The sequence below is a fragment of the Onychostoma macrolepis genome, chromosome 23 (genome assembly GCF_012432095.1).
Source record: "Onychostoma macrolepis isolate SWU-2019 chromosome 23, ASM1243209v1, whole genome shotgun sequence".
NCBI lineage: Eukaryota > Metazoa > Chordata > Actinopteri > Cypriniformes > Cyprinidae > Onychostoma > Onychostoma macrolepis.
In genome coordinates, this window is record NC_081177.1 from 19,262,573 (window position 1) to 19,276,715 (window position 14,143).

A 14,143-nucleotide genomic window follows, 5' to 3' on the forward strand; every position below is an offset into this window, starting at 1 on the left:
TACCCCATAGATTCTCTATGGGGTTCAGGTCAGGCGAGTTTGCTGGCCAATCAAGCACAGTAACACTATGGTCATTGAACCAGATTTTGGTACCTTTGGCAGTGTGGGCAGGTGCCAAGTCCTGCTGGAAAATGAAATCAGCATCTCCATAAAGCTTGTCAACAGAAGGAAGTATGAGTGCTCTAAAATTTCCTTGTAGATGGCTGCGTTGACTGTGGACATCAGAAAACACAGTGGACCAACACCAGCAGATGACATGGCAGCCCAAATCATCACAGACTGTGGAAACTTCACACTGGACTTCAAGCAACATGGATTCTGTGCCTCTCCACTCTTCCTTCAGACTCTGGGACCTTGATTTCCAAATGAAATGTAAAATTTACTTTCATCTGAAAAGAGGACTTTGGACCACTGAGCAACAGTTCTTTTTCTCCACAGCCCAGTTAAGATGCTTCTGACGTTGTCTCTGGTTCAGAAGTGGCTTGGTAGCCCTTTTCCTGAAGACGTCTGAGCGTGGTGACTCTTGATGCACTGACTCCAGCTTCAGTTCTCTCCTTGTGAAGCTCTCCCAAGTATTTGAATCGGCTTTGCTTGACTGTATTCTCAAGCTTGCGCTCATCCCTGTTGCTTGTGCACCTTTTCCTACCCAAATTCTTCCTTCCAGTCAACTTTGCATTTAATATGCTTTGATACAGCACTCTGTAAACAGCCACACCTTTCAGTAATGACCTTCTGTGACTTACCCTCTTTGTGGAGGGCGTCAATGTTCGTCTTCTGGATCATTGCCAAGTCAGCAGTCTTCCCCATTATTGTGGTTTCAAAGAACAAGAGATACCCAGAATTTATACTGTAGGGATGGTCATTTATTCAAACTCAAATGTAAATATTCTAATATTTTGAGATACTGATTTTTGACTTTCATGAGCTGTAAGCTCTAATCATCAAAATTAAAAGAAATAAGCATTTGAAATATATCAGTCTGTGTGTAATGAATGAATATAATATACAAGTTTCACTTTTTGAATGGAATTAGTGAAATAAATCAACTTTTTGATGATATTCTAATTATATGACCAGCACCTGTATATTTACAACCCGAATTCCTGAAATGTTGGGACATTTTTAAATTTGAATAAAATGAAAACTAATAGACTTTCAAATCACATGAGCCAATATTTTGTTCACAATAGAACATAGAGAACATAAGTGTTTAAACGGAGAAATTTTACACTTTTATCCACTAAATGAGCTCATTTCAAATTTGATGCCTGCTACAAGTCTCAAAAAGTTGGCACGGAGGCAACAAAGGGCTGAAAAAGCAAGAAATTTTGAAAAGATTCAGCTGGGAGAAGATCTAGCAACTAATTAAGTTAATTGACATCAGGTCTGTAACATGATTAGCCATAAAAGGGATGTCTTAGAGAGGAAGTTTCTCTCAGAAGTAAAGATGGGCAGAGGCTCCAATCTGTGAAAGAGTACGTAAAAAAATAGTGGAATACTTTAAAAACAACAACGTTCCTCAACGTCAAATTGCAAAGGCTTTGCAAATCTCATCATCTACAGTGCATAGCATCATCAAAAAATTCAGAGAAACTGGAGAAATCTCTGTGTGTAAGGGACAAGGCCGAAGACCTTTGTTGGATGCCCATAGTCTTCGGGCCATCACTGCATCACTCGTCAGGAAATGATTCTGTCATTGAAATTACTAAATGGGCCCAGGAATACTTCCAGAAACCACTGTCGGTAAACACAATCCGCCGTGCCATCTGCAGATGCCAAATAAAGCTCTATCATGCAAAAAGGAAGCCATATGGTCCAGAAGCGTTGTCGGTGTGTCCTGTGGGCCAAGGCTCATTTAAAATGGACTGTTTCAAAGTGGAAAAGTGTTTTATGGTCAGACGAGTCCAAATTTGACATTCTTGTTGGAAATCATGGACACTGTGTCCAGCGTGTTATCAGCATGTCATCAGCGTTCAGTTCAAAAGCCAGCATCTCTGATGGTATGGGGGTGCATAAGTGCATACGGTATGGGCAGCTTGCATGTTTTGGAAGGCACTATGAATGCTGAAAGGTATATAAAGGTTTTAGAGCAACATATGCTCCCCTCCAGACGACATCTATTTCAGCAGGACAATGCAAAACCACATACTGCCTGCAGTCCAGATCTTTCACCTATAGAGAACATTTGGCACATCATCAAACGAAAAATACATCAAAGACGACCATGAACTCTTCAGGAGCTGGAAACCTATATCAGGCAAGAATGGGACCCAATTCCAACACCAAAACTCCAGAACCTCATAACCTCGATGCCTAGATATCTTCAAACTGTTTTGAAAAGAAGAGGAGATGCTACAACATGGTAAACATGCCCCCGTCTCAATTATTTTGAGACCTGTAGCAGGCATCAAATTTGAAATGAGCTCATTTTGTGCATAAAATTATAAAATTTCTCAGTTTAAACATTTGTTATGTTATCTATGTTCTATTGTGAATAAAATATTGGGCTCATGTGATTTGAAATTCTTTTAGTTTTCATTTTATTCAAATTTAAAAAAACGTCCCAACATTTCCGGAATTTGGGTTATGTGCGTAGATATATATATATATATATATATATATACACACACACACACATATATACACACAGGTGCATCACAATAAATTAGAATGTTGTGGAAAAGTTCATTTATTTCAGTAATTCAACTCAAATTGTGAAACTCGTGTATTAAATAAATTCAATGCACACAGACTGAAGTAGTTTAAGTCTTTGGTTCTTTTAACTGTGATGATTTTGGCTCACATTTAACAAAAACCCACCAATTCACTATCTCAACAAATTAGAATATAGTGACAGGCCAATCAGCTAATCAACTCAAAACACCTGCAAAGGTTTCCTGAGCCTTCAAAATGGTCTCTCAGTTTGGTTCACTAGGCTACACAATCATGGGGAAGACTGCTGATCTGACAGTTCTCCAGAAGACAATCATTGACACCCTTCACAAGGAGGGTAAGCCACAAACATTCATTGCCAAAGAAGCTGGCTGTTCACAGAGTGCTGTATCCAAGCATGTTAACAGAAAGTTGAGTGGAAGGAAAAAGTGTGGAAGAAAAAGATGCACAACCAACTGAGAGAACCACAGCCTTATGAGGATTGTCAAGCAAAATCGATTCAAGAATTTGGTTGAACTTCACAAGGAATGGACTGAGGCTGGAGTCAAGGCATCAAGAGCCACCACACACAGACGTGTCAAGGAATTTGGCTTCAGTTGTCCTCTCCTGAACCACAGACAACGTCAGAGGCGTCTTACCTGGGCTAAGGATAAGAATAACTGGACTGTTGCCCAGTGGTCCAAAGTCCTCTTTTCAGATGAGTGCAAGTTTTGGATTTCATTTGGAAACCAAGGTCCTAGAGTCTGGAGGAAGGGTGGAGAAGCTCATAGCCCAAGTTGCTTGAAGTCCAGTGTTAAGTTTCCACAGTCTGTGATGATTTTGGGTACAATGTCATCTGCTGGTGTTGGTCCATTGTGTTTTTTGAAAACCAAAGTCACTGCTCCTGTTTACCAAGAAATTTTGGAGCACTTCATGCTTCCTTCTGCTGACCAGCTTTTTAAAGATGCTGATTTCATTTTCCAGCAGGATTTGGCACCTGCCCACACTGCCAAAAACACCAAAAGTTGGTTAAATGACCAAACTCACCAGACCAGAACCCCATAGAGAATCTATGAGGTATTGTCAAGAGGAAAATGAGAAACAAGAGACCAAAAAATGCAGATGAGCTGAAGGCCACTGTCAAAGAAACCTGGGCTTCCATACCACCTCAGCAGTGCCACAAACTGATCACCTCCATGCCACGCCGAATTGAGGCAGTAATTAAAGCAAAAGGAGCCCCTACCAAGTATTGAGTACATATACAGTAAATGAACATACTTTCCAGAAGGCCAACAATTCACTAAAAATGTTTTTTTTTTATTGGTCTTATGAAGTATTCTAATTTGTTGAGATAGTGAATTGGTGGGTTTTTGTTAAATGTGAGCCAAAATCATCACAATTAAAAGAACCAAAGACTTAAACTACTTCAGTCTGTGTGCATTGAATTTATTCAATACACAAGTTTCACAATTTGAGTTGAATTACTGAAATAAATGAACTTTTCCACAACATTCTAATTTATTGAGATGCACCTGTATATATATATATATATATACAAGTTTGGAACAACATGAAGGTGAGTAAATAATGACAATTTTTATTGTTGTCAACTATTCTTTTAAGTAGCTTCTATGAGTAAGTACACTACTTATTTGATCAAAAATACTGTAAAAACTGTAATACTGTGAAATATTGCAATTTTAAAATGACTCTTTTTCAGTTTTTCCTCTGTCTTTTCCAACTCAAATGTACTTGTACACACTTGTGGATGTTTTTGTGTTAAAAGTCTCAAGTACACTTCATAAACACCATCTTACTCTCCTCTAATACTGTACAGGGTTCCCACGCTTCTTGAAAGTACTTGAATTTCAGACATATGGATTCAAGGCCTGGAAAGTCCTTGAAAACAAAAATGGGTCCTTGAAAGTGCTTGAATTTAAATTTGAAATAAATTTAGTTTATGGCGCTATTTAAAAAATTGTCCTATATGTGCTGTCAAAGATGGGGTAGCGCAAAAAAAAAATCTTGGCGTGTGTTGATGTGCAGCCTAGTTTTCTTAAGTCGCTCCCGCTGAGTTTCTGACCATTACCGCCCGCTCCCGCAAACATTCTATATTGTATATAATTTTCGCGCTAATAATATGCGGGGTATTGAAATCACATTTGAGTGAGCGCTCGCAGTTCACTTTCACTTTCGATTTCGCGATCACGCGCACTCTGTGTAAAGTGAGCACATCTTTACAGTGCGTGAATAATTATTGGGTACGTTGATATTCTGATCATATTTTTTCCCAAGCACATTTTACCAATTCCAAACCACATCGATCTTAATAACTACTATTAATTTTGTATTTAATCATTTATAAGTGATATGTAATTATCCATGAAGGCTGGAAGTGAAAATCTTATATTCATGTGTGCAGAATTATTAGGCACGTTTTCTTTTACAGATAAAATGAGCCAAAAAAGTGATTTAACTGAAAAGTCAAAAATGATTAAATCCCCAATGAGAAACATTCAAATATAATGCAATACAGAAATTGTAAAGTTAAGACAGGTGGAGAATAAAAAACACAAGGTAACTGCAAAATAATTAAGAATTAATGTGAAGAATTAGGTGTAAACCATCAAACCTTTATTCTCCAGCGCCACCATTTTCAGAACTGCAACCTTCCTGGAGTCTTCAGAATTACAATGTGTCAAGTTCTCAGAGACTTTGCTTGGGTAAAAAATCCTAAAAAATGACCCTCACTTAATAAGAATAACATGCTGAAGTGTTGTGAAATACATGAAGACAAATTTTTATAGACGGATAAGTTGAGAGTGACTCTTGAAGGACCAGCACCACATCCTCGTGTAGCACTGTTTGAAGAATTTATCTTCCAGAATAGCAGTAAGTTTTAGGAGCTCATTTTTAGTCAATCACTGCAAGACAGACTTTTCAGGACAGGAGATGGACTAAAAATGAGCTCCCAAAACTTACTGCGACATGGAGAACATGAAAAATAAGAAAAACAGCTTAGTACATTTTAAAAACAAATAGAAAGTCCTATTTTTTTTTTTTTTTTCTTTATATTTTTTTGCAGATTTGCACATGCACAAGGTTTAAAATGTACATGACATATTTTTAAAAAATATTGAAATTTTGAGCAGCTGCATGTTTGAGCACCTGCATTCCTCTAGGTCAAAGATGAAAAAATGGGATTTACAAAATAATTTTGACTTGAGTTATTTATTAATGAGTAATGTCTCTATTGGTGGTGGTTGAGGAGATTTCCCCCCCCCCCCCCCCTCTATGTAAAGCGCTTTGAGTACCCAGAAAAGCGCTAGATAAATGTAACAAATTATTATTATTATTATTATTATTAACAGGTTTTACAGTGTTATTACAACATTTAACCACTTTTTATTAATTTAAAAATTGCAAAAAAAATTCAAATTTAAATCTAGTACAAGAACTACAGCAAAAACCAGTTTGATGCATATTTTATAAATATTTTAAAAATTGTATTTGAATATTACCAGTATTAACTTCAATGGATTTCATTGAATTCCTTTGAACACGACTGCTCAAAACTGTCTAAATTTATGAAACCTACACATTCAAAACATTATTACTCTGAAATTTTTCATGTAAATGTTAAGTGCAAGTAAAATGTTTAGTACTGTAAGGTCTTTCATGACACTACATATGCTGGCGTGTGAATTTGATAGGTGCTTGATATAAAATAAATGGTGCTTAAAAAAGTCCTTGAAAGTCCTTGAATCTGGTGTTCACGAAAGAGTGGGAACCCTGACTGTAGCTGTTCTGGCATTATTGACTTGTTGGCTGTTTCAAGACTGAAGACATGAATGATTGGAGTAACTGGAGATGAGACATCATCTCTGTTTCCCAGCATTCCACTGGCTGCCCGATATGGGCACAGCTGATCAAGGGTAGGGGGTGTCCCAGTGAGCCAGCAAGAAACCAGACACCTTCCCCCCTCTGGCACATGCACAAATACATATCTTCAGCTGCAAACCAACACAGGCCCCATCGCGCTATTCAAGCACAGGGGCAGAGCGACTGCCTGCTGCCTCGAGAGACTGGACAAACACACAGCACAAAGACATGAAGACGGTGGCGTCTCATCTCCTTAGCTGTGGTTTCGCTCTCCTGTCTTAATTTCCAGTGAGTGTGGGGTCAGTAGGGGCACATGACCATGTCTCTTCCATTGGATATACGCTCTTACCACAAAGACCCCTCGATGGGGACGCTGGAGAAACAACTCATCTGTCCCATCTGTGTGGAGGTCTTCACGAAACCAGTGGTCATTCTGCCCTGTCTGCACAACCTCTGCCGCAAGTGTGCCAATGAACTGTACCAGGTGTGTACCAACTCACTCAGGGGGTGATGGTTTATGTGTGGATGTTGAAACATTTTGTATGAACCATTTGAAACATGTTTACAAGTACTTTTTCAAGCCTTTGGTAAGATGATAAATTCTCAAAATAGCATCTGTGCACTTGATACACGTACAGTTCATCTGTACATGACATGAGCTGCAGTTTCCTTCATAACAGTTTCGTGTTATATGTGCTAAGGTGCTATTTGAATTTTAAACAAAAAATAATTTTTGCAAAGTTGGATGATTAACAACATGTCAAGGTACTTGTACATTTGGGTACATACATGCCCATTTATCTCAGTAACGTTAAGTATATTAGAGTCCACACCAATGGATAATAACATTCTGTTTATTATAAGCGCATGCTGCAGTTTTGTCTTCTGCCTCTTTAAACGCTCAAGCAGGATGGATTCTCATTGGCTGAGTTGAATTTAATGTTTTTAATCGATCAAGACCTGGGAAATAATCATTCTGATTCCAATTATATTATTCCTCTGTGTCTTTATTGTTGTTGTTGTGGTGTACATTTCCATATTCTTGTATAATTTGAATGATACAGTTGTAGTTATTATTCTAGACATATTTTTAGGAGTTAACGGGCCTTAACAGCCATTTCTAAAGTCATGACAGTACACAAACACAGACAGTTTTCTAGCGACCTGTCATGCTAATATGTGGAAACCTAACAGGTGGGGATTGCAAATGTCTAAACTCAATCCCCAGTCTGAAATCTGAGGTATAAAAATAGGTGATGGCCTACATTTGATGCATTTGAGCCATCAGGGGTTTAGTGTTCATGCAGCACACAATGGACATATTGATATGAAAGTCCCTTGTAACAGATGTTTTGGCTGCATAACCCTTCTTCTTCTCTGCACCTAAATTAACTTTGATACCTCACTGGTTTTCCCTTACACCTCCTCATAAGCAAAGGTTAAAAGCCAAGCAGTGTATCTGTCATGAGGCCAATTTACATGGGAGAAAAATGATGCCATGTCTAGCTGCACCTTTTTATCTGCATGCTTGTCTTACCGTTCTCAGATGCTATCACATCATAATGATCAGATAGTTATACATAGCTTTAATCACATTATGCTGATGTGTAAATTGGGAAGGTGGTCCAAAGAGATGCTAAAAAATGTTAGTTGATCCCTGCTCTTTTAAAGGTCCCATGGCATGAAAATGTCACTTTATGAGTTTTTTTAACATTAATATGAATTCCCCTAGCCTGCCTATGCTCCCCCAGTGGCTAGAAATGGCGATAGGTGTAAACCAAGCCCTGGGTATCCTGCTTCGCCTTTGAGAAAATGAAAGCTCAGATGGCCCAATCTGGAATCTTCCCTTTATGTCGTCATACGGGGAAAGGTTACCTCCCCTTTCTCTGCTTTGCCCGCCCATGAGAAAATTAGCTATTACGGTGCCAGGCGAGCGCAATATATTTTTTTTCCTCGAGAGACATCATGGTTTGCAAACGAGCGAAGCATGGCAGTTGCTCAGTGTTTGGATGTACAAATGAACACCTAAGTATTTTTTTAGTTCCTTCATCCGAGCCTATGGCTAGCATTAGCTACATGATAATAACTGTAACAGCATACATAAACAAACCAACTAAAGTACCGTATCGAGACACAATATTTTAAACTAACCATTCGGAGACGTCCTGCTGTAGCCGCTGAGTTGCAACTTCTTCATCCGGTGCTTCTCCATCCGGATCAGATTCTGGACTTCAAACTGAAAAGCTTGAAGGACTGTGTGTCTACGAGCCATTGCGATACATCCACTGTCAACATTAGCGCATGGTAGCGCAAGCTGGTTAAGGCCACACACCCACCCTCCACCTTGCCACCTCCACCTCCCCTCTCTCCTCCTCATTAGCATTTAAAGCTACAGACACAGAAATGGCACGTCCTAAGGAAAGCTCATTGTGGGACTGGCTCGCAGTGGCTGAAATTCTGCACCAAGGCTGAATTTTGGGAAAGAGACATTAGATACAGTACTAGGGACCACTTAGGCCTATATAAAAGCATCCAAAAAGCAGCATGTCATGGGATCTTTAAGAACCAGGGTTGTTTAAATATTCACTACAGGAAGTTGAATTAACATTTGAATTGGATTGAAATTCAACTGATAATGCAGTTATAAATAAATGCAGTCTTCCACTCTGGTCCATAAATTAGTAAGCATATAAAGTGTTTTTTAATACATACATGCGTAAAATTTTCAAAAAGCCTGTCAAGCTTATGTTAATAATTCAGCAACCTTTTACACCTTAACCTTTTACACAATTACACTTCACGGGTTCACATGAATTTCAATTTTAATTCAGCCTCCTTAAATTCAATTCTTAAATCGGTGCGCAACCCTGCTAACTGCATACACACTTGACCTCTGACCTTTCAGAGTGAGTGTAGTGTCATTTTGAAACTGAAACCAAGAACGAAGTAGTGGCATAAATATATTATCATCTTGATTCCTGAGGAATGTCAAGTTGTGCATCTCTTGTAAATATATAGCAAATAATACAGTGAATTAATAATTCCCATCATGCCTTAGGACATCGTTATAATTGAGCCATTGATGATGCTCTGATTCACACTGGACCCATAAGCCTCAGCAGCTGAGAGCTATTAAAGAGTCTGACTATTTTTGGAGACCTGGTGAGGTCAGTCTCAAGCTCCTCTGTTTGCAAACTCTATTTCATGCCCCTATCTCTATTGATTAAGACGAGACATAGACACACACATGCACAGAATCAGACTGCTCAGTAAGATCATCTTACTCTAGAAGTACAAACAGTGCATCTCTAAGGAGGTACATGAAAGTCCAATTAGTCTAACCAATAGATGATGATGTTATTCAGTCTGGTTAACCATGCTAGGCATTTATTTTTTTCTTGCTTAGAAAGACATCTGTAGTGAATTATGATAAGTGGTTTCAATTGTCAGTCGATACATGTAATCACAAATACTGCTGACAGCTGAAGAACAGCATGCTGAGTAAGATGTGCAGCCGTCTCTCTTCCAGGTAGGAATCGGAGGACATTTTCGCTGCCCTTCCTGTCGGCGTGAGGTTGTCTTGGACCGTCATGGAGTTTATGGACTGCAGCGTAATTTACTCGTGGAGAACATTATTGATGTTTACAAACAGGAGTCTGAAAGGTCAGATGATAGAGAAAGATCCAAGATGTATGGTAAACCAAAAGTTGTGTCAGTACAGTAAGTGTTTAACTGATCTTTAATCTATTGTAAATCAATGTGTCTCCAGCTCTAGGCCTCCACCGAAGCCTCCTGCACTGTTCAGCTGTACAGAGCACGAAGATGAGAAGCTTAATATTTATTGCCTCACGTGTCAGGTGACCTCCTGCTCTCTCTGTAAGGTGTTTGGGGCCCACAAAAACTGCCAAGTAGTTCCCCTGCCTGATGTTTACCAGCAGCAGAAGGTGTGTTCCTCAAAATATTTGTGCCGTCACGTTACATTTTCACATCTTGCACTAAATAATTTATTTCAATTCTTATAGGCTGAACTCAGTGACAGACTTGCTACTTTGGTTTCCACAAATGAACGCGTTCAGTCATTTGTTAATGAACTAGAGGCACTCCACAGGAACATAGAGGTTTGTGTGGATCTTTTACAAAGTCTTGCAATGAAACATCAAAAAGCTATTAACTACAAACGGTCACACTTTATATTAGGTGGCCTTAACGACTATGTACTTGCATCAAAAAATAAGTACAATGTACTTATTGTGGTCTTATTGTATTGCAAAACACTTGCTGCTATTGAGGTGGGATACGGGTAAGGTTAGGGACAGGTTTGGTGATATGGGTCAATTTAAGGGTGGGTTAAGATGTAAGGGATGGGTCAACAGTGTAATTATAAATGCAGAAATTAATTACAAATGTAATTACATATAGGTATTTTTAATAATATAAGTACAATGTAAAAACATGTATGTACACAAAAAAATGCTTTGTACAAAATGATTAATTTAAATATAAGTACACAGTAGTTAAGGCCACCTAATATAAAGTGGGACCCTACAAACAAATGACTGATAATGCACACAATTATACTTTGACAGGAAAACAGCAGGATCCAGAAACAGATTCTGTGTGAGAAGTTTGATCACTTATCTGCCATTCTGGAGGAACGTCGTAAGATCATGACCCAACAAATCACTTCTGAGCAGGAAGAAAAGACTGGCTGGACCCAGTCTTTACTGCAGACATACAGTGAGCATGTAGACACAAACTCAAAGTTGATCCAGGCAGCCCAGAATGCAATAGAGGACCCAGAGATGGCTTCTTTTGTGCAGGTATACTATAACTTTTGTGTGGGGCTCCTCAGTAATCTTACATTTTGAATGCCAAAGGCATGCAGTGTTTAATATATATATATTTTTATCTCTGCTTTATAGACCTCACAAGATCTTATTGAGGAGTAAGTCTATTAGCAAATTTAGCAAGACTGTTGAAATAATGTGCGCTTAAATCAAACAAAAACAGTATCTTTCCTTTTCCCTGAAGGGTTGGTAAAGCATCTAACTGCTTCACTCAGGAGACCCTGGATCCTGACTATGAGAAGATGGATCACTACAGGGTGGATTTTGATGCAGAGGAGAGACTTCTGTACCAGCTGGATTTCATGGAGAGTGAGCATCAGAGACCCAATAGATTAACTTCTCATTTATTTTTCACAATTCTTCTGATTAATGCTGTCAAATTTGCAGTTGAAGAAGAAGTGGAGGAAACACCTGATGAACCAGAGTCAGAACCTGAGTCTGAACCTGAACTGGTGCTGACCCCAGAACCTGACCCTGAAGCAGATCAGGATCTGAAATCAGAGGGTCCTGAGATGATGAGTCCCACACCGGAGACAATAGAGGACACTTGTGGACAAGCAGGCGGTTGTAGAGACATCAGAAAAGTGGCTGTGTGTGCAAAGAATGGCTTAAGCACTTCACAGGTACATTCATCTACTAATGTGTGCATCTGCAGTCTCAGTCAAAGTTCTCAAGAACATTTTCTGGACAACTACCTTGAGAACACCTAACTTGAGACTTATTAGATCAAATTGTCTGTGGTATTTAAGGTTTACTGAAATATACATCAGTAATTGATTCTTTTCTATCTTTCCTTTAGATTGTCACTCTAGTCTTTTATTTCCTGGGCTTTCTGGTCATCCTCCAGCGAATATGGGGAAACATTCAGTGCCTTATTTGTATATAGCAGAGGTGAAGAGACGTGGTCTCCAGGTACTAATAATACTCACATGTCATTTTGAATAAAAACTAAGCCAAAGATTTTTGTTTAATTGGGAGGAAGGTGTTAAGATAGACTGAATTAGTATCATGTCTCTATGTTCTTGCATAAAAGTAAAGTCACTTACCAAGTTTTCTGCAGACTGGCACAGCTGTGAGCTCAGCACTTGAAGGACTGAGCCCTCCAGTGGTCACCAGTGAGATGATTCGTCTCTGATTGTACTGGCTCAATCGTCCACAATAAAACCAGAAGCTCAAAGAAAGAATGATGACTTGCCACTGGTCAGAATGGGTTCTCCTCCCGTCTTGAAAAAACCTTCTTTGTGTTTGTGCAAATAATTAAAACATTGTATACACTTATTTTTGGATCAGTTTTTTGTTTGCCTAATAACATTGACTGTTTTTGCTGTAATAGTCAGTGAAAGTTCTCGCCGTTTGTTAGACGAGTGCTCCAAGACTATATCATTGAAACACCCATCTACCAATTTGGATTCACTCTAGATTTGGTTGTAATGATATGAATGAATGAATGAATGAATGAATAGTGTTTATAACTGATGGATTTGTTTGTATGAGTGTAATCTTAAATTGGCTTGAACTAAAACACTGATTTTCTTTTTTTCTTTTCTTTTCTCTTTTCTCATTGTGTCACCATTGACTGTCTAATGGCTTGTGCAATGCATTATGTGAAATCTTAAGAAATTGTAATTCATGTCATAAATTGACATGTGTTTTCCTCTTTTTTTTAGACAAATGAGTTAATTTTTGGTTACAGAGCAGAGCACAGGATATGCAAAGGAAAAACAACATTGTGGCCATGGATTAAGAATTTGTTCAATTTGTTGATTCATTCCTAGGTTTTAGGTAGCCTAATTTGTTGATTCATTCCTAGGTTTTAGGTAGCCTAATTTGTTGATTCATTCCTAGGTTTTAGGTAGCCTAATTTGTGGATTTAACTAAATGAGGGAGCAAATTATGATTAAATCAACAAATGAATAAAATGTGGCCACGTAGTACAGTCAAGTTGTGGGAACAAATTTTTAATTTGTGGCACAATATTTATTTTTTCTTCAATGTCCTGTCTGTGGGGCTCTGTATGATTAACATCTCATTGAAAGTTGACATGAAAGGAAAGTTGCAACTGCCTTTTCTTCCCAAATGTGATGTATATCCCAGTGAAATCTCAAATGAGTAAAATGTAGGACGGCATTTTGTCCATCTGGAATGAATTTGATTGATTGTTTTGAAGAGTGAAATATTAGAAACAGTGACGTTGCAAAGGAAGTTGTTTTGATTAAAGGCACATAAATATTCAAAAAATTATGTGCATGGATAAATCGTTGATAAACAATGCAATATTAGGCCTAAATAATAATGTGCACAGATAAAATGATTCATAAAAATATGAATTGTCCATTTTGATTTCACGATGACTTTATAGACGTTCTCGGTTCAATCAGTGAGTCGGTAAGCTGTTGATTCAAGAATCGCTTTCACTGATTGATTTCGAGCCGTGGACACATCTCTGAAGAGATATGACTAAAAATCCGTTCACTAATAGCAGCTCGCCAATGCTATATAGAAATAATCTGAATAGGCTAATCGTCTAGTAGGGATTGATGAGTAAATCAAAGTCCCTCACGAAAATTTAATCATGGTTTTACTACAAATAAAACCCAAGAAATTGTTAAACCATGGTAACCACAAATTAACCCTGGTTTCGCAACACCAACCATAGTTTAACCATGGCATTTGTAGTAAACTGATAAAATAAAAACGGACTTACCTACTATAATACAACATGGTTAATTTTCGTCCGTCTTCTTATTATAACAGTTTAAAGC

The 14,143-nt window shown here is 38.2% G+C and overlaps 1 protein-coding gene across 2 annotated transcripts; it reads left to right on the forward strand.

Annotated features, from left to right (window-relative positions):
• The first annotated feature begins 6,664 nt into the window (after positions 1–6,664).
• trim101 (tripartite motif containing 101) lies at positions 6,665–13,528 on the forward strand. 2 transcript variants are annotated; one of them, XR_009268844.1, is made up of 11 exons: positions 6,665–7,018; positions 10,049–10,197; positions 10,304–10,478; positions 10,557–10,652; positions 11,121–11,354; positions 11,457–11,479; positions 11,566–11,690; positions 11,769–12,004; positions 12,181–12,293; positions 12,442–13,156; positions 13,227–13,528. XR_009268844.1 is itself a non-coding variant. In XM_058763527.1 (10 exons), the coding sequence occupies exons 1-9, from the start codon at positions 6,848–6,850 to the stop codon at positions 12,265–12,267; spliced, it is 1,296 nt and encodes a 431-aa protein (XP_058619510.1). In that variant the 5' UTR covers positions 6,665–6,847; the 3' UTR covers positions 12,268–12,293; positions 12,442–13,528. The 2 variants fall into 2 exon arrangements, 1 of the variants encoding a protein (XP_058619510.1); XM_058763527.1 differs by having other exon boundaries at positions 12,442–13,528.
• The last annotated feature ends 615 nt before the right edge of the window (positions 13,529–14,143 follow it).